Genomic DNA, 23989 nt, shown 5'->3' on the forward strand with positions numbered 1-23989 from the left:
ATATACCTAGAAGTGCAATTGCTGGAAATTGTATTTTTTTTTCTTTTTCTTTTTAAATTTTTTATAGAGACAGAGTCTCACTGTGTTGCCCAGGCTGGTCTCAACTCCTGGGCTCAAGTGATCCTCCCACCTCGGCCTCCCAAAGTGCTGGGATTACAGGCATGAGCCACTGTACCCTGGCCTGTAGTTATATTTTTAAATTTTTGAAACGTCTGTACTGTTTTCCATAATGGCTGTACTAGTTTAAGTTCCCAAGAGTGAACAAGGGCTCCTTTTTCTCCACATTCCTGCTACCAACACTTGTTATCTTTTGTCTTTTTGTTTGTTTGTTTTTGAGACAGTCTTGTTCTGTTGCCTAGGCTGGAGGGCAGTGACACGATCATAGCTTACTGCAGCCTCAAACTCCCAGGCTCAAGCAGCTCTCTCACCTCAGCCTCCCAAGTAGGTAGGACTATAGGCATGTGCCACCATACCTGGCTAGTTTTGTTTTATTTTATTTTATTTTTGTGGAGTTGGGGTCATGCTCTGTTGCCCAGGCTGGTCTCAAACTCCTGGCCTCAAGTGATCCTCCCAGCTTGGTCTCTCAAAATGTGGAAATTACAGGCATGAACCACTGCACCCAGCTTGTTGCCTGTCTTTTTGATAATGGCCATTCTAACGGGTGTGGGGTGATAAATCATTGTTGTTTTGATTTGCATTTCCCTGATGATTAATGATACTGAGCATCTTTTCATATACCTGTTGTCCATTGTATGTTTTTGGGGGAATGTCTATTCAAGTCTTTTGCCCATTTTAAAATCTGATCATTTGGGCTTTTGCTACGGAGTTGAATATTTTCTTTCTTTCTTTCTTTTTTTTTTTTGTTGACACAGAGTCTTGTTCTGTCACCCAGGCTGGAGTGCAGTGGTGTGATCTCGGCTCACTGCAACTTCTGTCTCCCGGGATCAAGCGATTCTCGTGCCCCAGCCTCCCCAGTAGCTGGGGCTACAGGCATGTGCCACCAGGCCTGGCTAATTTTTTTTGTATTTCTAGTAGAGGCGGGATTTCACTATGTTGGCCAGGCTGGTCTTGAGCTCCTGATCTCAAGTGATCCACCCGCCTCGGCCTCCCAAAGTTCTGAGATTACAGGCGTGAGCCACTGTGCCCGGCCGAAGAATTTCTTATATATTTTGCATATTACTGCCTTATCAGATATATGGTTTGCAAATATATTCTCCCATTTAGTAGGTTGCCTTTCCTTTTTTTTTTTTTTGAGACGGAGTTTCGCTCTTGTTGCCCAGGCTGGAGTGCAATGGTGTGATCTCGGCTCACTCCAACCTCTGCCTCCTGGGTTCAAGCGATTCCCCTGCCTCAGCCTCCCGAGTAGCTGGGATTACAGGCATGCACCACCATGTCTGGCTAATTTTGTATTTTTAGTAGACATGGCATTTCTCCATGTTGTTCAGGCTGGTCTGGAACTCCTGACCTCAGGTGATCCACCCACCTCAGCCTCCCAAACTGCTAGAATTACAGGCGTGAGCCACTGTGCCTGGCCTTCAGTAGGTTGCCTTTTCACTCTGTTGTTTTCTTTGCTGTGCAGAAGCTTTTTAGTTTTGGTAGTCTCACTTGTCTATTTTTGCTTTTGTTGACGTGCTTTTTGTGTCATTTCAAAGAAAGCAGTGCCAAGACCAGTGTCATGAAGCTTATCTTCTACGTTTTAATCAAGGAGCTTTACAGTTTCAGTTTTATATTTCAGCTTTTACATTCAGCTCTTACGTTTAAGTCTTTAATCTGCTTTGATTTTATTTTTGTTTGTGTTGTACAATGAGGGTTCAGTTTCATTCTTTTGCATGTGGATATCCAATTTTTCCACCATCATTTTATTTTTGGATTTTAACATTGATTTAATAATCTTATTTAATATACAGTTCTTACAAAAGTTGTCCCCCAAAACGTCATTTAGTTTTGTTTTGTTCAGTTTTATTTTTCAACTAATCCTGGACCCACCCAAGGATCAAGCACAGAATTTGGTTTCTTGTATCTTTTGTTTCCTTCACTTCTTACCTCCGTCTTATTTATTGCTTTGCCTTTCCTGGTCTTGACATTGTTGAAAAGTCCAGGAAGATTATCTTGGAGGTTTCACAGTCTGATTAGTCTTTTGCTTCCTCATGATTAGACTCAGATTTAATATATTTGGCAAGAATAGCTTATGGATAATGTCCTGTACTTCCCATTACCATCTGGTGGATTTGTTTCATTACAAGTTATTATTTGGTCCTTTGGTTATGGTGAAACTGCACAGGTGTCAGTCTACAGGAGAAAGGTTGAATAAACTCTGCTTCATTCCTGCAATGGAGTACCATGAGGATGTAAAAAGGAATGAGGAAGATCTCTATGAATTGACATGAAGTGATTTCCAGATGTCTAAACAAAAAAGCATGCCAAAAAAAAAAAAAAGAGGTGTAGATACTATGCTACTCTTTAAAAAAGAGGGATAGAAATATAAATGCTTGTCTATATTGCTTGCTTATTTTTGTGAAAAGAAGTACAAAAAGCTAGTGAAAAAACCTACAGGAGACCTACAGGAGAGAGAGAGGAAGGGCAAGAAGACAGGAGGAGGATTAAGATATCTTTTAAGAATTCCTTGGCCTGTGGTTTTAACTTTTAAGCATACAAGTATTTTTCGTAGAAAATATAATGAATTGAGAGAAATAAGTGTTGGAAAGGATGTGGAGGAATGGAAACCCCTGTGTACTATTGGTGGGAATGTCAATTGGTGCAGCCATTTTGGAAAACAGTATGGAGGTGCCTCAGAAAACTAAAAGTAGAACCACCATATGAGCCAGCAACCACTCTTCCAGGCATACATCTGAAGAAAACGAAACCAGTAGCGCAAAGAGATATGTGCACTCCCTTGTTCATTGTAGCATTCCAACACCATCTTTTGAAAAGACTATTTTTTTCCCATTGTGTATTCTTGGCACCCTTGTTGAAGATCACTTGACTGTACCTGGATGGGTTTATTTCAGGGCTCCCTCTTCTGTTCCATTGGTCTGTATGACAGTACTGTACTGTTTTGATTATTGTAGCTTTGTAATATATTTTGAAATGAAGTAATGTAATGGTTCCAGCTTTGTCTTGCTCAACATTATTTTGGCTATATGGAGTCCTTTGTGGTTCCATTATGAATTTTAGGATTGTTTTTTCTATTTCTGTAAAAAATGCCACTGTCATGACAGAACATGAACCAGAAAAAAGAAAAACCCACTGGTATTATGTTTTGATGAGACAATGTCTTGTTCTGTCACTTAGGCTGGAATGCAGTATCATGATCATACCCACTGTAGCCTTAAACTCGTGGACTCAAGTGATCCTCCCAAGTCAGTCTTCTAAGTATAATAGTTGGAATTACAGGCATGTGCCACCCTGCATAGCTCCAGTGGTATTTTGATAGGGGTTGTGTTGAATCCATAAATCACTTTGAGTAGTATTGACATTGTAACAATATAAGTCTTCCAATCCACGAACTCTGATGTATTTCCATTTGTGTCTTCTTTAATTTCTTTTATTGATGTTTGTCGTTTTCAGTATACAAGTCTTTCAGCTCTTAGGTTAAATTTATTCCGAATTGTTTTATTTCTAATTGTTTATTCCTAATTGTTTTATTGTTGTGGTTGTAAATGGGATTGTTTTCTTAAATTTCTAATATTGGCCGGGCGCGGTGGCTCACGCCTGTAATCCCAGCACTTTGGGAGGCCGAGGTGGGCAGGTCATGAGGTCAGGAGATCAAGACCATCTTGGCTAACATGGTGAAACCCCGTCTCTACTAAAAATACAAAAAATTAGCCGGGCGCGGTAGCAGGCGCCTGTAATCCCAGCTACTCAGGAGGCTGAGGCAAATGGCGTGAACCCAGGAGGTGGAGCTTGCAGTGAGCTGAGATAGTCCCACTGCAGTCTGGCCTGAGGGAAAGAGCGAGGCTCCGTCTCAAAAAAAAAAAAAAATTTCTAATATCTCCTTGTATTTTTATCAGTCTTTGCTTTATATTTGTATCTATCTATGTATATATATATAGAGAGAGAGAGAGACTTATCATACTCACACATTTTAGAATTTTTATATCCTTCTAAAAAATGTAATATTTATCCTTTTTTTAATGCTCTTCTGTCCATGTTTCAGAGACAGAAAAACATTAAAAAGGGATTTAAAAAGTCTCTTTTGTCTGATAATTAAAATGGCCACCTTAGTTTTATTTGGCATGGCATTTGTCTGATATAATTTTTTTTCATTTTTTTAAAACCTTTTTTTCTGGCCTTATATTTTATGTTATCACTTTTTAAATAGCATATATCTTGATGATTTTTTAAAAATCCATTTTAACTACTTCTACTTTTTAACTGATAAATTTAGTCCAATTACATTTATAATGATTATAGTGATTACTTTGATGATGATGCTAATGATGATGATGATGATGATGATGATTTTTTGAGACAGGGTCTCATTGTCGCTCAGTTGGAGTGCAGTGGTGTGATCGTGGCTCACTGCAGCCTGAAACTCCTGAGCTCAAGCAATCCTCTTGCCCCAGCCTCCCAAGTAGCTGTGACTACAGGTGCAAACCACCACATCTGGCTAATTAAGAAAAAAAAAGTCTTTTTGTACAGGCACAGTCTCGCTATGTTGCCCAGGCTGGGTCTTGAGCTCCTGGGCTCAAGCGATCCTCCTGCCTCAGCCTCCCAAAGTGCTGGGATTATAGGCATGAGCCACTGTGCCCAACCCATATTTTGATATTTAATGCTAACGTATTTTGAGTTTTCCATTGGTTCTGATTTGTCCTTTTTAATTCCCTCATAACTTTTTTGGAGGGGCTAATTTATCAAGTTTTAAAAATTATGTCATAAAGTTATATCCTCTATTTCTGTTAGTGATTACCCCCATACCTTCCATTTCTATTATTTTAATAATTGCCTTAAATTTTCAGCATGCTTATCTACATTAATAGAATCTAAAAATTATTAACTCTGCCCACCTTCTTACTATAAAGGACCTTACAACCCTCTAACTCCAGTTATTCCCTCCCAAATTATAATACAAGTTATAGTTGTTCAGTATTTTAGTTACATCTTGCTTTTTACCCTCAAATGAGACATTATTTTGGTCTCATATAGTTAGTTCTTTTTAGGTTTATCCGTATTTTATTGGTTTCTTGCTCACTGTTTTTGAGTTACAACCCTTCCATGCAGGCTCCTTTTTGCTTCCCTTAAAGAACATCCTAGGCATCCCTTCACTAAGAGTCTGTTAGTGGTAAACTCAGTTTTTATTCATCGGAAAATAGCTTTATTTGGAATAATTCTTGAAGGGAAGTTTAGGGGAATATAAGATTCTAGGATGACAGTTATTTTCTCTTAAAGTTTTTAGGATCTTACTTTCCACAGTCTGTGCTTAAGAGCAAGTCTGCAGTCATTTGTCGATAAGCTGGGTTTCCTTCTTACTGGCCGCATTTAAGCTCTTGGTTGATCTTCGGTTTTTCTGCTGTGTGTCCCCATATAGATTATTTTTCTCTCTCCTGACTTGGGTTTGTTGGGCTTTCTGAACTCATATTTTCCTTCAGTTCTGGAAATTTCTCAGCCATTATATTTTCTGATATTGTCTCTGTTCCATTTTCTCTACTTCCTTCTTCCAGAACTCCATTATCTCTTTGTTCAGTAAATTATTATCTGAAGTTCTTTGCTGTCTAAGTCTACTGTTTTTTACTTCTTCCATATCTCACAGCTTATTTCCTATGTTATGATTCTGACCTAAGGCAGACTTTATTGGTAGGAATTCTGTGAGCACTGGTCAGAGGATGTAGCTCCTCAGTCTCTGCTTTTATTTCTGCTGGATTGTTTCAGCTAGACATCATGGTGTGCCACCAGCCAATGACTAATTTTGTGCTTGGGATTTCTTGGAAGGTGCGGGTTTGAATTTCTGAAGGTGCTGTGTTTGAATTTCAAGTACATGGAGGTCATGCTTGAGAGGACATACTTTCAGGAAAAACTTTTCCCCCCTCTTACTGCCTAGGCAGAGACAGACATATTTACCTCAGGTGGATCTTTTTGGTTTACTTTTACATTGTAGTCCTTCAGGGCTTTGTGCAGAGATCCCAGTTCCAGTTCCCTACTCTGCTTAGACCCAGGACCTTTCTCTGTTTCCCAGATAGCGCTGAAAAGCATGCCTCTAGGTTATTGATACCAGCAGATTCCTTTAAGGAAGCCACAGCTTCATCAGGTTAACATGCTGGTTTCTAGCTCCTTGTTGATTTGGCTCCTTGGGGATATCCCTTATTTTCTTATTTTTTTGTAGGGATGGGGGTCTTGCTATGTTGCCCAGGCTGGTCTTGAACTCCTGTTCTTCAGCAATTCTCCCACCTCAGCCTCCTAAAGCATTAGGATTACAGGTGTGAGCCATGTGTCAAGCCACAACTTTATTTTCTTAAGAGTTTAAGAATATCTTTAAAAGGATGTTTGTGGTATTTTATCCAAGAAATCTATCTAGGTGTGTTGGGTATCTAGTCCACTGTATTGTAAGAAGCAGAAGTCAACAAGTAGTATTTTTATTTAAACACGTTGGTCTTCTTCTCTTCTATCATTTTTCAGCTTTGAAAGCCATAGAGATACTAAATATTAACCAAAATTTCTTCTATTAATAGTTTAGTTGTGGCCTGACATTTTTATGTTTAACATGTTAATCTGACATTTTTCTGTTTAACATGTTAATCTATTTTAAATCATCTATTATATAATTAATCCGAAGATACCAGTAGTTCAAAGACATTCTAGATAGAGGAAATGAAGCAGGGTGAAAGGTAACCTATCTTTAAAATGCTATATATTTTATATTTACTCTGTCATTTTAATCCTTTCAACAACATTATGGAATAGGAATTATCTTGATTTTATGAGTAGGTTAACTGAGGCTAATAGAAGTTGAGTAATTTGCTCAGGGTCACACAATTAATGAGCAGCAGAACCAGGACTGAAATCCTTTGATCTTTCTACTCATTCATGCAGTTTACCATTTAATCTGAATGTCATTATTCAGGGCTTTTTATCTGCTTATTCTTTTGTTCTTACGTTAGACTCATATGGAAATAATTCTGCGAGGCAAGGGAAGTGGAAAGAAGGAAGACACCCTGCCAGTTGTCAGAATAAAAGTTTGTTTAGCAGCAGATAGAGAGGAGGGGCAGGACCGGAGACTGGACATGTTCACACAGGCATGCATACAGAAAGTATCCCCAAAACCACAGGGGCAAGAGGCAGCAGATGGTTTGTATCAAATTAAGGAAGGAAATCACATGTATAGAATATGACAGTGTGCCAGACACTAAGACAGGTGGAGATGCTTTATTTAGGTTATCTCAGTTAAGCCTCACCACAGGGCTTGAGATATGACTATTAAGATCTGACAGCAGGTGGTAGCAAGGTCTCAGAAGCCTTCAGTGTTCATGTTAGGATTCAGGTTCTTGAGAAAATTGCTGAAAACTATTCAGGGTTCTGATCTTTTGGTTGTTTATTCACTTAATTTTTTTCTGATTATGACATTAGTAAATGTCTATTGAGAAATAAGTCTAAAGAAAGATAAAATCAACTATAATCTTCCAACCAGAGGTAATCACTGTTAATAAGTATGTACATTTTTTTTTTTGGGTTTTGTTTTTGAGACAGAGTCTTGTTCTGTCGCCCAGGCTGGAGTGTAGTGGTGCGATCTTAGCTCACTGCAAACTCTGCCTCCCAGGCTTAAGCTATTCTTGTGCCTCAACCTTCTGAGTAGCTGGGATTACAGCAGGCGTCTGCCACCACACTGGCTAATTTTTTGTATATTTAGTAGATAAAGGGTTTGCTAGGTTGCCCAGGCTGGTCTCAAACTCCTGGCCTCAAGTGATCCTACCGCCTCAGCCTGGCTTATTTTTTAAAAAACTAGCTATTATGATTTTGAATCTACTATTTTGTATCCTAACTTATTTTCTCTTTTAAAAAATTTGTTGTGGCCGGGCACGGTGGCTTATGCCTGTAATCCCAGCACTTTGGGAGGCCAAGGCTGGCAGATCACTTGAGGTCAGGAGTTCGAAACCAGCCTGGCCAATATGATGAAACCCCGTCTCTACTAAAAATAGAAAAGTTAGCTGGGCGTGGTCACACCCGCCTGTAATCCCAGCTACTTGGGAGGCTGAGGCAGGAGAATTGCTTGAACCTGGGAGACGGAGGTTGCAGTGAGATGAGATCATGCCACTGCACTCCAGCCTGGGCGACAGAGCAAGACTCCATCTCAAAAAAAAAAAAAAAAAAAAAAAAAAAATATATATATATATATATATGTATATGTATATGTGTGTGTGTGTATATATGTGTATATGTGTGTGTGTGTATATATATATATATTTGTTGTTAGCAGGTAATGTGTGTATATATTTTTGAAGGTATAGCCTTATAATTTATAATGAAAAACAGCAGTCTTCTGTCCTATTTTTAAATTCTATATCCCAGTGGTAATTATATTTCTAACTTGTGTATCAGTTGCTTCTGGAATTTACCCTCATATTCCTTTCTTAAAAAAAAAAATTTTTTTTTATACAGATGGGGGTCTTGTTATATTGCCCAGCTGGTTTTGAACCCCTGGCCTCAAGCGATCCTCCTGCTTTGGCCTCCCAAAGTGCTGGAATTACAAGTGTGAGCCACTGCGCCTGGCCCTCATATTTCTAAATAAAGCAGTTATAGACATTATCTGTTGGTTTCCTATTATAGAAGCTGAGGATTTTTCTGTTTCATTCTTCTAATACTGTTGTGTTACAATTTTTGTTTTAAATTATAAATATTGTTTACTGAGTCAAGAGTTACATTATGTTTAAAATTTTTCTTGTGTATTTTTTTAAACTTTGGAATTAATAATTGCTTCATTTATTGTTTGTTAGTTTTCTCTGTTTATCAATTCTTCCCACAGACCTTAGCAGATCTATGAAGTCCTCCTAATGCTGTTTTTCTTTTAATTAAGCTAAACATGTACAGTTGTATTGATTTTTCATGAAGCCTGAGTATTCCACAAAATAAAAAGCATGTTACTTAATGGACTCAAGAAAAGTAAAAAAAAAAAAAAAAAAAAAGCACTGGACCTCTCATAAGTTTTCAACTATATGAAGATTTAAACTCCTGTCCAATAAAGGTCAAAACTGCTTCTCGTTTTAAAGTTAGGTGTAAACAGTGTCTTCTGATGACTTCTAGAATGACCTAGAAAAACCCCTCATATTTGCTTCTTTGAGACACTGAAGTCCTAATGCTGTTTTCTCTGCGATCAAACGCATCAGATAATCCATCAGCCTCATTTTCTTCTGAAGGGTTCCCTCCTGGAAGCAACCCCTCTATCCCTCGTGTCCCTTATCTTCTTGCTCCCTCTTTCAGATGGAGGCCAGCTGCATCTGTCTTCTTGGGGCATCTCTTTACCAGCAACCTGGATGTCCCCTTCACCTCTCCTCTGCTAGCATCTTATTTTCTCCTTAAGTTTGGTAGAGTGTATCTTTCAGTAGCATCCTGAGAAAGGATTTCTAGAAGTTAGTTTTTTGAGATTTCTTATATTGCTTGTCTATTGCTTTATAATTAATTACTCCAAAACTTAGTGGCTTAACACAACAATAAACATTTATTATTTTGCAGTCTCAGTGGCCAGGAATTTGGGAGCAACTTAGCTGGATGGTTCTGGCTCAGGGAATCCCATGAAGTTGCAGTGAAGATATCAGCCAGGGATGCAGTCATCTCAAGGCTTGATTGGAGGCTGGAGGATCCGCTTCTAAGGTGACTCACTCGCAGGCTGGCAAGTTGTTGCTGGTTCTTGGTGAGAAGCCTTAGAGAACCCATGTGAGAACATGGGCCTCTCCACAGGCTGATTGAGTGTCTTCATAACCTGGTACCCAGGTTCTTCCAGACTTAGTGATCCAAGATAGCAAGACAGAGGTGACTGTTTTTATGGCCTAGATTTCTGCCACATTCTGTTCACTAGAAGTCAGTTGCTACATCTTACCCATTTTTTTTTTTTTTGAGATGGAGCCTTGCTTAGTCACCCAGGCTGGAGTGCAGTGGTGCAATCTCGGATCACTGCAACCTCCACCTCTTGGGTTCAAGTGATTCTCCTGCCTCAGCCTCCCAAGTAGCTGGGATTACAGGTGCCTGCACCATGCCCAGCTTATTTTTTCCTTTTTTGTAGTAGAGACTGGGTTTCACCATGTTGGCCAGGCTGGTCTTTAACTCCTGACCTCAAGTGATCCGCCAGCCTCAGCCTCCCAAAGTGCTGAGAGTACAGGCATGAGCCACCGTGCCTGGCCCATCCTACCCGTATTCAAGAAAGAGTATTAGTCTCTACCATTTGAAGTTAGGAGTATCAAAGGATTATTGGACATGTTTTAAAACCACCACATCTTTCCTGTCTGAAAACATCTTGACGCTTACACTTAAGAGTATGGAATTCCTAGATAGAAATCATGTTTCCTCAGAATTTTGAAGGCATTGTTACATTATCTTCTAGCTTCCAGCATTGCTTTTGTAAAGTCTCTTACCATTTTTGTTCCTGATCCTTTGTACATGACCTGTTTTCTTCCTGAATACTTTTAGGATCTTCTCTTTATTCTTGTCTTGGTTTTGTGGGATTGTGAGATGATGTGCTTTGATGTGGTCTTTTTTCGTTCATTGTACTGGATACCCAGAGGAACTTTTGATTTTATGTATTTATTTATTTGAATTTTTTTTTAAAGAGACAGAGTCTCGCTCTATTGCCCAGGCTTGAGTACAGTGGTGCAATCATAGCTCATTGCAGCCTCCAACTCCTGGGCTCAAGTAATCCTCCTGCCTCAGTTGCCTGAGTAGCTGGGACTACAGGCCCACGCTGCCATGCTTAGCTAATTTTAAAAAATATTTTGTAGCGATGGGGTCTCACTATGTTGCCTAAGCTGGTCTCAAACTCCTGGGCTCAAGTGATCCTCCTGCCTCCATATCCCAAAGTGCTGGAATATAGGTGTGTGCCATTGTGCCTGACCAGATGAACTTTTTAATAAAAAAATTCATATCTTCAGTTCTGGGAAATTTCTTATATATTGTTTCTTTAATATTTTCTTTTAGTTTTCATTTTGTAAATTTAATCCTTTAGTCCATTTACTTTTATATGTAATGTAAATTATGTATAATGTAAAGCAAAACATATTCAGGATATAGTTAAAATCATTTTTCTTTTTTTTGAGGCAGAGTCTTGCTCTGTCACCCAGGCTGGAGTGCAGCGGCATGATCTCAGCTTACTGCAACCTCCACCTTCTGGACTCAAGTGATTCTAGTACCTCAGCCTCCTGAGTAGCTGGGATTACAGGTGTCTGCCACCATGTCCGGATAATTTTTTTGTATTTCTGGTAGAGAAGACAACGAGGTTTCACCATGTTGGCCAGGCTGGTTTTGAACTCCTGACCTCAAGTGATCCACTTGCCTCAGCCTCCCAAAGTGCTAGGATTACAGGCATGAGCCACCGTGGCTGGCCTAAACTCATTTTTCTCTTGTCATTTATTGTCAGATTTCCAGATGATTTGAAAAGTCACCTTTGTCATTTCTGCATAGCCAGAGTCTGTTTCTGAGTTTTAAAATTCTATTCTGCATTTTTTTTATTCCAATGCAGTATGCTTAAAAAAAAAAACTATTGTAGCTTTTTAATGGGTCACTCTCTGATAATAGCCTATGAAAATCTTCCAGGGCTCCAGTCCTAATAGAAGTTGAGAATTGTGAGGTATCTAAGTCAGGGAACTGCCAAAGAGGAGTTGGTTCTGAATACAGGTCAGTGTGAGGTCGGTACAATAATGGAAGCTTGGAGCCACTTTCCTGGGGCTTTTTAAAGCTCTCCTGATGTGAAACAGCATAGGCGTCAGCCTGGGAAAGGGGTTATTAGTGAGCAAAATCAGTAAGTCTAGATGTGAAGACTAGAGGGATGTGGGATCTTAAAACCAAACCTATACTTATGAGTAGTATTTTTTAAAAACCAAAATAACTATTGAACATAGAAACCTCCACAGCCACCAAAACAAGAGAGTTTGCCCCCTTCTTTTCCAGGTATCTTCTAGCTGTTGCATTAGGGCTTCATTTCCCCTTCAGGGGAGCTTTTTGAGGGTCTTGAGAAGCTGGAGAAAAGGGAGAGAACTTTCCAAGAAAAAGAAAGAGAAATAAGAATGAGAATGGATTCATGGCAGTTCTACTTTAAAGTATACTTCTGATATCTTTAGAGATGCCTTCAGTGCTTCGAACATTTCAATTTCATTGTGGCTTTTTAAAAAATAATAAAGAATGATTAGTGGATTTTTTAAAGAATTTCTGCTTGGCCTAATTTGTTAATCGGAAGAAAAGAGAATACACCAATTAAATGTTCATATTCTTAACAGCAAGAGGCTTATCACTCCAGCTCTGCATTTAGAGTCATCTTTGGTTGGGGAGATTGGATCTATTTATAGGGGCTACCACGGTCTTGTGGAGGGGGACTGCTTTCCCTTTTTCTCTGATATTTTCCGAGTCTTGTAGCACAATATAGATAAAGCTGGAATATTTCATAAGACTTTACTAAAGGCAAGGGAACAAGCAAAAGGAGATAAGCACAGAGAACAGCATGCAATGAAACCATGTTTGATATGAAATCTAGTTTTAGTTTTCAGCTTTGCTTTCTCCTTAGCACCTGGCTTGCCTCAAATTCGTAAGCCATCTTTTCCCTGACACTCAGGAAACCCTTCAAGCATGTATAATTTCTAAATTTCAAACTCAAGAGAGAGGGCTTCATGATTGACACCAGGAATGCAGCCTACATGGGTGTGGCCTGTGTTTTCTACATGTAGTCATATCCAACTATATCCCAATAGCTTCCACAAGACAGTCATATCTAGCTATATCCAATCATCTAATATCCTTCACTAGAGGTAAACATGTGGCCATAGGTTTTTTTATGTAATTGATCTTTGTATATTATGTACATTTTATGGCTTTTTAAATTAGGGCTACAGTATTATATAATTAAAAACATGGACTAGAGCTAGTAGACCTGGGTTCTAGTCTATTTGCCAGTCTTGTATGTTTTAGCAATTCAATCTGTCTATAGTTCTGTAGAGAGATTTGGATATGATTAGTCTGTAATTTTATAATTTAGACTATAATTGAATTATTTTAAATAATCATAAAATTTGTACTTGAATGTTTCTCTTTGCCTATTTTAATATGATGCTGAGATATTAGTGAGGCATAATGACCCAATTATTATTCCTGTGAGAAAATATGATCCATTTTATAATGATATACTTTATAGGATAAGTTTTCCATGATGGTGACAGATGGGACCTACTTATATTTAAAAGGGGCCATAGGGGCTTGCTATCAGTTTTTTATAAAGTAAATATTTACCTCTAAATGTACCTCACACATAATTTAGATGTTCTTATACAGAATGTAATTGCATGTAGTTAAATCTATGTATAGATTCTATATTTTCTAGTTTTATTTCTTTCATGTATTTGACATTTCTTCTTTAAAATTTTTAATTGAATGGAAAAAGCAAACAAAAGCATCATATATTAAAGTACTTTAAGTTATTTGGTACTCTTAGTTAAGATACACCAATTTTTTTCTTTCTACTTAAGTATAATCTGTTTTTCTCCCCAGAGCGAAAAGCTGTTGCTATATGATACAGTCCAGAGTGAACTAGAGGAGAAGATAAGAAGGCTTGAAGAGGATAGACACAGCATTGATATTACCTCAGGTAAGGAGAATGATATGATTGTGATGTTTGAGTGGCACCAAACCTTTGGTTTACTGTAGTGTCTTATCGTATCTCAGTCTTCTAATATTAATATTATATAAATGAAATGTCTCAGCAAAGGAGAAAAGGGGAAGAGCTCTAAAGTGATGGTGATTATATTGTTATTGTAATTTGAATTCACACTTTAGAAAGATGTAGAAAATGGAGCACATGACAAGGGAAGAAACAGAAGTATGACAGGAACCTACTGGCAGAATAGTGTCAGGGCTGGGTGTGGTGCTGCACATCTACATCTATAGTCCCAGCTATGCAGGAGACTGAGGCGGCAGCATCCTTGGATCCCAGGAGTTCGAGATTGCAATTGCAGTGAGCCATGATGGCGCCATTGCACTCCAGACTGGGCAACCTTGTCTCCAAAAAAAAAAAAAAAAAAAAGAATAGTATTGGAAATTAGCTGTAGTATATGTTATTCCTTGTAAGTCTTGAAAGACTGTCATGTGGAAGAAGGAATAAAAACCTTTTTGACATCATACAAGGTAGGACAAACTGATAGAAGTTATAGGGAGGTAGATTTTTGTTTCACAAAAAAGAATAACTTATTAATGATTAGATCAGTCCAGTGTGAAATTGGCTTTTTCAGGGTATTGCAGACAGGTTTTCTGCATTGAGTGGAAGGTCTACTAGGTTATCCTACAGTTCTTGAGTATATATTACTTTATCTGTTATAAAGTTTACTTCTCTATAGGGTAGGCATGGTGGAGTCTGATAAGCTGAGCTCTAGTGCCAGTGCTCCCTCACCTGCTAGTCTGGTGACCATGGACAGTTACTTCACTTTTCTAAATCAGTCTCCTTGTCTGTAAAAGGAAAGTAATAAGAATACCTACCTCAGTGGTAGCTTTGAGGATTAGGTGAGACAGTGCATGTAATATACATTTTACGAAGTGCATGACAATATGGTAATCAGTTCTTAGTCATTAAGTGCCAAATTGATTTTTGCTTTAATAAAGGCAGAGGAAAACTTAAACACGTAGTGCTCATGAAATTATGTACAGCTTAATCTGTATATACCCAGCTGCCAATGAAGTTTTGTACGTTTTTACATGTAACTAAATAGCCACCATAAAATTAGAGTCTTTTTTCCTCCTTTGTTCACCAGAAACCCACTAATACTTAATCTTTATTTACCTGCCAGAGCTGTGGAATGATGAGCTTCAGTCAAGAAAAAAGAGGAAGGATCCTTTCAGTCCTGACAAAAAGAAGCCAGTTGTTGTTTCAGATATCCTTTTCCAAATTTTCTGGTTTTTTTTCCTTGATGTACGTTTTTCCATTGTGCATGCCTTTATAACTTTTATTTGTAAACACTGACTTTATTTGCATGATCCTGTAATAAACAAAAGATGATTTATTTATAAAACCGATTGAAGGCAGGATATAGTATATACTTTAGGTCAGGAGAGGTGGCAGAGGAGAAGAAATTCAATCATGATCTCAACTTTGAAAATTAATGTGACTTGTCATTCACCAAGGGCTTTGATGTGAAACAGCCGTTTAGTATACAGTATGATTGTTTAATTCTCACGTGTACTTTTTTTTTCTTCTTGAGACAGGGTCTCACTGTGCCACCTAGGCTGGAGTGCAGTGGCACAATCATGGCTCACCTTAGCCTCAACCTCTCGGGCTCAGGTGATCCTCCCACCTTAGCCTCCCAAGTAGCTGGGACTACAGGCGCGTGCCACTTGCCTGGCTAATTTTTGTATTTTTTGTAGAGATGGAGTTTTGCCATGTTGCCCAGGCTGGTCTTAAGCCCGCATTGGCCTTCCAATGTCTTAAGCCTGCATCTTAATGGTCTTAAGCCCGCATTGGCCTTCCAAAGTGCTAGGATTGCAGGCATGAGCCACTGCGCCTAGCCTCGTGTACTTTTTAAAAACATTTTTAAATGTTTCCAAAATTGGAGTGTAAATTAATTGTATATTCAGTTTCGGCATTCTCTATGGTACCATCCCTCTACCCCCATCTTTTCCCCTCCACCTTAAAAACCAGTGATTATGTTGGTGATATATATTACAATCAATGATATCATGGAATTAAGGGCATGTAGTTATGACATCAGAAGTACTAGACTGTATTTATGCTGGTATTAAGTGGTTTGAAGAATAATTTGAAGTCAGAATTTAGGATGCCAAAGCATTATGCTCATAAATCATCGTTCCATTTTCTGAAACATAGTACTTTGGAAATATAATTCAAAGTGTGATATTCTTACAGCTAAATTGACCTTGACTATTCAACGTCCATATATAGTTTATATGCTACAAGACCTTGATATTCTTGAAGATTGGACAACAATTAGGAAGGTATGATTAATGAGCAGTGGAACACAAGTATATTTTTATAGTCTACTTTTTAAGATTCTATGATTTTTTTATTAGTACATCAAAATATTATTGTAAATATGCTTTGCTTTTGCAACATTTTTCTAAGGCAATTTAATACTATTACAGATAACAGTGAACTGCAAGGATATTTTAAGAGTTAGAGACATGTCAGCAGTTTGATTGTAGTTTTTCTGTAATAATATAACTAATGATTTATGAAAAAGTCCAAAAAACATTTATTTAGTCTGCCCAAAAATAATAACATCACCATCTGTGCCTAGTCCTTTGGCTGGTCCTGGCTTATAGAAAACACTTGATAAATAGTTGTTGAACAAAAGAACATTTGAACCCTTATGTGTCTTACATCCTATCATTAAACATTCAAGAATTATAGGCTTTTCTTTTCTTGCCTGAAAGTGGAGGCTTGTTTTCCATATTACATTTTTTTCATTTTTGTAAATTTCTTAGTTGAGAATTAGAGATTATTTCAGGTATTGAAAACACCTCTAGGAGAAATTGTTATCCCTCATATTCTTTATGGTCTTAGACATTAAAAATTTATTAGAGCAGCTAATGGTTATACTTTACTGTCTTTGTTATGGAGTTAATCAGTAATATTGTATATATTAAATAGATACCAAAATATATTTTCAGTCTGAACTCAGACTTCTTTCTTCCTCTTTTTTTTTTTTTTTTTAATTAAGGCAATGGCTACATTGGGGCCACACAGAGTGAAAACGGAACGTAAGTCATTTAGTCTGAGTTGGGAAATATTCTCTTTGGAGACTTGTTGAATCAGGGTTGTTAAATCATCTACGTACTAAAGAACTCTCCCATCAGTGGTTTTATTTCATCAGTGAACACCGTGCCTGAAATTATGAGGAATTCTTCTGCAGTCATTGCTTCACGTAAAAGTTTCAAAATTTCTGAATGTGGTATAATTCTTTCAGTGTTCAGCTACATTCTTATTGCTAATAATGGATCAGTAACTCAAAAAAGTATTTATGCAGTGTTTTTTTATGGGCTCTGTCATTCTATAGAGGAGGTATTTGGAATTTGTGGATTGGCTTCAGAGATTCTGTGAATCCTCTGAAATTATGTGCAAAATTCTGCGTGTTCATTTTCTGAGGAGAGAGATCAGAATGCTGATATGCCTTAGTAAAGTTCATATCAAGTTACACTTCCTTGTTTTTTTTTTTGAAAGTCTAAAATCACTGCCAAAATGTGATGGTGTTTAGGATAAGTTTCTCTGTTTCTGCCTTCTTTCACTATAGGTGAGATTTCCTAATCCTTCTAAGGACAATGAAGCTAGATTAAAAAGAAAAACATATTTGAAATACTTAGGAAAGGAATTGGAATTTCTAGTCACATTTAAACAGCTTAAGTAATCGATAAGAGACCAATTTCTGTTTAGGCTGGGCATGGTGGCTCATGCCTAGCATGATCCCAGCAATTTGGGAGGCTAAGGCAGGAGGATCACTCGAGCCCAGGAGTTTGAAACCTGCCTGGGCAAGATGGCAAGACTCCATCTCTACAAAAAAATACAAAAATTAGCCAGGCTTGGTGGTGTGTGCTTGTAGTCTCAGCTACTTGGGAGGCTGAGGTGGGAGGATCACTTGAGCCCTGGAGGTGGAGGCTCCAGTGAGCCATGATCACACCACTACACTGGGTAACAGAGCAAGATTCCATCTCTAAGAAAAAAAAAATTGCATTTTATTTTTAACCCAATGATTCCTTTAAACTTTGTATTTGTGAGGAAATTGCAGCAGTATTTGCCCAGGGGAATTAACTGCCAGAGCAGCTGCCTAGACTTGTAGAGCAGTGGTTCTTAACATTTTTGGGTAATAGATTCTTTTTGAGAATCTCATTATCATAGTTGAGTGTGTCTCCCTCCCACTCTTATCTTCAGCATTGTATCCTATTAGTTTTACTTATAGCACTTCACTCAATTTGTACCTTTTAATTTTGTCTATCTCCTGACTGGATTGTAAGCTCCACAAAGGCTAGAACCGTATCTCTTTGGGTCACAGTTTTTTCCCCAGCATACTTCCTTGTGTATAGGAAGTGTTCAGACAACATTTGTTGAATGAGTGAATGAATGAATGAATGAATGAATATACCCGATGGTATTTTAGGCCCTGAGAATACAATGGTAAAAGAAAGATGGATCTCCTGGAGCCTCTTTAGGGGAGATGGAATCATATATAAGTAGATAAACAGTTAAGAAGATAGTTACAGATTATAGTAATTACTCTAAAAGAACTGTGCAGTTGATATAACAATTAGCTGAGGAGTGGGTAGAGTAGTTAGGGAAGACCTCTCAGGAGCTGACATTTGAATGACTTCATGGTATGCTTTTGACACTGTGTTTCCATAAAAAAGATTTTTTTTTTCCTGTATGAGTTATCTGACTAATGCCAGATGATTTCTGGAATTTAAAAACAGAAGTTGTACTTAGGACATTTCCTTTTTAGAATTAAAAGCCTGGGGAATGCTTGGAACATGTATTAAACTCTGCTTCTTTCGATATATCAGATGCCTGCAGGGGAAAAAATAAAAAGTATAATTTTCAATTGAAATATGGCAATTGGTATTTTAAATACTACTTAAAATTAGCACTAATAATTGATAACATACCTGCTTCCCCTTCTGGTACTTAATTAGTCAATTGATGATTTATTGTTCATTGTTTAGCTTTGTTTAGTAGTTATATTAAAAACTTAGTGATTATGTAAAAGAATGTAAGGAATAAATCTTTTTATTACATTTTAGGTTTGTTATTTAAGAAATATTTTTAGGCCTTTTTTACATATGCATGGATTGATGTTAATTCTTAATGTTCTGACCCTTTGTTCTTCTGACAGTATTTTATTAATATAACAGTTTTTGAACTGATCCCTTTAGCACCTGTGAAACTGGAAAAACATCTGCACAGTGCTAGATCTGAAGAGGGAAGACTATATTATGATGGTGAATGGTATATACGTGGACAAACAATATGTATTGATAAAAAAGATGAATGTCCTACAAGGTAAAAAAGCCTTTATTATTTCAGTGTTGCTCAGTATTGTCATTTACAACATTGTTGTCAATGAAATATTTCCTGCCTCCATAGTGTACCTATATCATTAGTTGCTTGTGGATCCTTTTGTCACTTGACATATGGCTTGATTACATGTGTGTACAGCAGTGTTAATATATATGAACCAGACTTCATACTAAGTTTATGAACACAAACTTTAATGCAAGTGGAAATGTTGAAATTATTTAGCCAGGTAGCTGATCCTGTTTCTTAATTCTTTTAGTAGGTGAATCGTTAGGATCCTGCTATAATGACCCTTAAACCTGACTATTACGAATTTTTGGTGGACCTAATAATCTTTAACTTTTTTGGATGTGTTACAGTATTTTAGATAAAAAGAATTTGTATCAATTAGAGTAGGAAATAAATGGAAAATTAATAAAACCTTTAAGATTAATAGTAATTAAAGTATAACCTAGGGCTGCGTGCGGTGGCTGACACCTGTAATTCCAGCACTTTGGGAAGCCGAGGCAGGATTGTGTGAGGCCAGGAGTTCAAGACTAGCTTGGACAACTTGGCAAGACCCTGTCTCTACAAAAAATTAAAAAAATTAGCCAGATATGGAGGTGTGTGCTTATAGTCCTAGCTGCTTGGACAGGAGGATCGCTTGAGCCCAAGAGTTTGAGGCTGCAGCAAGGTATCATTTCACCACACCACTGTACTCCAGGCTGGGCAACAGAGTGAGACCTTGTCTCTCTAACAACAACAACAACAACAACAACAACAACAACAGTGTAACTTGAAAACTGCCTTTTAAAAGTCCTAATAATATGTCTAGGCTTAAATAAAGTTTATATAACTATTTATATAGCCTTCTAAGTTTTATCTGGTTGTGACCTTTTGAAAATATTAATGTTAACCATCTTTCATTCTCCAGTAGTGTAGGATTTAATTCTCAGAGTAGTAAACTTCTGTGGTAACAAAATATGGTTTTGTAGGTATCAGTGGTAAATAAAACAACTTGAGTTTAGTCTACAGTATGCATTTTCCAAATACAGCGGTTTTAATTGTAAGATGATAATTTTGTCTTTCAATTTTTAGGATTCCAGGAACATTGTGTATAATAACTGTTCTCATAGAAGCTCATTGAACTACTAGTTTATATATGATACTCCTGGATTCTCCTGTTTATGTTATTATTTTTGAGATATTTTACTAGTACTTAGCATAAAAGTTGTTTAAAAAGAGATGAGGCCAGGTACAATAGCTCTTTCCTGTAGTAATTCCAGTACTTGGGAGGGCCAAGTCAGGAGAATCACTTGAGCCAAGGAGTTTGAGACCAGCCCTAGCTGGTCTCTTTGTAGAGAACCCCGTCTCTACAAAGTAAAAAATTATCCTTAGTCCCAACTACTCAGGCTGAGATGAGAAGATCACTTGAGCCTGAGAGGTTGAGCCCTGATTGTGGCCCTGCATTTCAACCTGGGTGACAGAGAGACCCAGTCTCAAAAAAAAAAAAAATTCCTATCCACTCTTTAAAAAATAAATAATTAGGCCGGGTGCAGTGGCTAACACCTGTAATCCCAACACTTTGGGAAGCCGAGGAGGGTGGATCACAAGGTCGGGAGTTCAAGACCAGCCTGGCCAATATTGTGAAACGCCGTCTCTACTAAAAATACAAAAATTAGCCGGGCATGGTGGCACGTGCCTGTAGTCCCAGCTACTTGGGAGGCTGAGGCAGGAGAATCACTTGAACCGGGGAGGCGGAGGTTGCAGTGAGCTGAGATTGCGCCACTGCATTCCTACCTCGGCGACAGAGTGAGACTCCGTCTCAAAATAAATAAATAAAAAATAAATAATTAAAAAAAGAGTAAAATACAAATCTATTTAAAGCATAGATCTTTTTATGTAAAGATTAGTAGTGTAAAAAAAATTGGTATAAGTACTATAGATGGTTTGACATTGGGAATTAGAGATTAGTATTTGAAAGATACTGACATGAGTTACAAGTATAATACCATATAAATAGTGCTTTTAGCTCCAGTTTTTTTTTTAAGAGGTGGGGTGGGGATGGAGTAGGAAGAACGTGCTTTTAATAGTTCTAATAGAAAGTAAATTTTACCAACTCTATTAAGAAAAGAAGGATGATCTGCTATGTTGCTGAATGTGATATTTTTGGCAGCATGCACTGCTGATATGCAGCATTCTGGTAAATGACAATTATATACCTGAGTCTACTGTTGTAGGCCAGTTTATTTTGGTTTTATGTAGGTAATAATCTAAAATGAATTGAGGAGACATTGTAATTCATTCATTCATTCTTTTTTTTTTTTCTTTTTAGTGCTGTAATTACAACAATTAACCATGATGAAGTTTGGTTTAAGAGGCCTGATGGAAGCAAATCTAAGCTTTACATTTCACAGCTACAGAAAGGAAAATATTCAATTAAACATTCATAATCATGATTTAAGTGTTATCTAAATTTACCTTATTAGTGTTACCAAATGTAATGTGCCATGAGAGTAAAAAAAATGTATTCAATAACTTAATATTCTCACTGAATCATGAGAGAATGTGTATTTGTAGGTAGTACTCTAAATAGATCTCATTGATATGTTATTAAAAGAAACAGTAATAAAAATTTTATCATGATCCTTATGTTGATTTGCCTCTTAGGTCTGATGACCAATAGGTATTCTGTATATGGTAGGGGTTTCTTTCTAAACATTTTTCTTTGGTTTTTAAAAAAGTTATGCAAATTTGTCTTATCTTTAGTAAACAATGACTACATTTATCTGCAATTTTTAAAATTTTCCATATCTTTGTCATTCATTGTGTGTTTGTAAATAAGGCCGATAAAATGTTTCCTATAAATGGTTTGTACTAGTACATTAGTGTTAAACCAGAACTGAAATTTAAACATATATATATATATATATATATATATATATATATATGAGGATGTATATATGGCATCATCAGCTTATTTAGAACTGATGGCCATACCTTAAAATCTTGTTTTACCCAAAATTAAGCTATTGGGTTTGAAAGCTAAAAGGAGCACTTTTGTAGAATAGCAACTTTTCTTTTCCTCTTTCTTGATTGTGTGGTGGGGTGGTGACCTATTTTTACAAATTATACCTAATGAGTAAAATTAGTGTAAAGTGATAACATGCTTCTACCTGTATTTCTAGTGACCCTTCAGAGGCAGGTATTTATACCTGGTATTTATGATGCAGTATATAAGTGGTGAACAATAACTGACAGTATTGTGCTTGCTGTACATGTCTGGTCTTTTGAAACAGATTTTAGTAAGCATTTTCCAGAGGTAAAACTGTGTCCTTATTCTAATTTTATTCCTAGGGCAAAGTAGACAGGGATTATTTCCTTGAATCTATTTCCAAATTAATATTTTTATCTTTGGTATTTCTATACTTTAAGGCCATTTGGTGCAATTTAGAAAGTGTTGGCCTCCCTTCCCCTAGCCACATTCAAAATTAACTTCCAAAACCTCAGGAACAGTACAAAGAATTAAAACCCTCAATATGGCAGCACAGCCGGCTGTAGTGTATATTTAGGGTACACCAAATCAAGTATTCCTGGTGGTCTTGTGCACTTTAATTTCTGTTACAATGAGAGTTAAGAGGATGAGGAAGAAATCTACTTATTAACACTTACTGCAGAAATATCTGCATTATTCCGTTTGCTTTCTTATTATTTTACCTCTCCAAACATCTTCCTGTGCAGATCACTACTTCATAGTTGCCAAATTTTAGAACACTTAACTTCTGAAATTCAGTGTCAGCAAAGTGATATTACATTGTTTTGCTTCTAATTAACCTTAGCAAATGTACATAATGTCAAAACCTGATAGTATTTGACAGTACTTATGTATACAATGTTTGATAAGCATTTTTAATAAGATTTGTATTTTTAAATTTAGTATATAATAAAAAGATGTGTTTGAGTGTGATTTGTAGTGTCTTGTATTACTTACGTGTATTTAGTTCTTGTTATAACCTATCCACTTCTAAGAAAGATTTGAATTGGTTTACATTAATAGATATGGAGTAGGCTGGGTGCAGTGGCTCATACCTGTAATCCCAGCGCTTTCTGGGGTATATTTAGATGTTCAAGACAGCTAAATTATACTTAATTTTAAAATATATGCCTATGTGTTGTACTTTGATTAAAAAGTACTGTATAAGTTAATGAAATTCTAAATAGAAAATCTTTATTTTTTTATTTTTTGAGATGGAGTCTTGCTCTGTCACCCGGGCTGGAGTGCAGCGACCTCTGCCTCCCAGGCTCAAGTGATTCTCCTGCCTCAGCCTCCGGAGTAGCTGGGATTACAGGTGCTTGCCATCACACCTGGCTAATTTGCATATTTTTAGTAGAGATGGGATTTTGCCATGTTGGCCAGGCTGGCCTCAAACTCCTGACCTCAGGTGATCCGCCCACCTTGGCCTCCCAAAGTACTGGGATTACAGGCATAAGCCACCACACCTGGCCTAGAAAATCTTTATTTTAAAACTATGATTTAGTACATTTATTTTCAAAACTTTAGTATTTATATCTTATGTAGTATTCTACCATAATATTAAGATTCATAAAAGCATATGCTTATCTATGACTAAAATGCTATAAAATATATTTTGTTGTTGGCAGTTTGCCGTTAGATGTCTGGTCATAAAGTTTAATTTAGGAAAATTGTTAGAAACTACAAAATGTGATGTAGTGGCTGCTGCTGCTCCTGTGTTTATGATCAGCTTCTGTCTCAGGATCATTTCTGGACCTTTATTGTCACAGCTCCTAGTTTTTCACGTT

The 23989-nt window shown here is 37.1% G+C and overlaps 1 protein-coding gene across 4 annotated transcripts in view; it reads left to right on the forward strand.

Annotated features, from left to right (window-relative positions):
* The window catches only part of BRMS1L (BRMS1 like transcriptional repressor), a 45743-nt gene extending 22608 nt beyond the window's left edge, over positions 1–23135 (forward strand). For 2 of the 4 annotated variants that reach the window (XM_054449289.2, XM_054449290.2), the window contains 6 exons: positions 13672–13768; positions 14961–15044; positions 16058–16122; positions 16848–16887; positions 19048–19174; positions 21504–23135. In XM_054449289.2, the coding sequence (XP_054305264.1) occupies positions 13672–13768; positions 14961–15044; positions 16058–16122; positions 16848–16887; positions 19048–19174; positions 21504–21621 (531 nt within the window). In that variant the 3' untranslated portion in view covers positions 21622–23135. Of the gene's footprint in view, positions 1–13671; positions 13769–14960; positions 15045–16057; positions 16123–16847; positions 16888–19026; positions 19175–21503 lie in introns of all 4 variants that reach the window. The other 2 variants (XM_063651554.1, XM_063651555.1) reach the window with 1 other exon arrangement.
* The last annotated feature ends 854 nt before the right edge of the window (positions 23136–23989 follow it).

The sequence above is a fragment of the Pongo pygmaeus genome, chromosome 15 (assembly GCF_028885625.2).
Source record: "Pongo pygmaeus isolate AG05252 chromosome 15, NHGRI_mPonPyg2-v2.0_pri, whole genome shotgun sequence".
Lineage (NCBI taxonomy): Eukaryota > Metazoa > Chordata > Mammalia > Primates > Hominidae > Pongo > Pongo pygmaeus.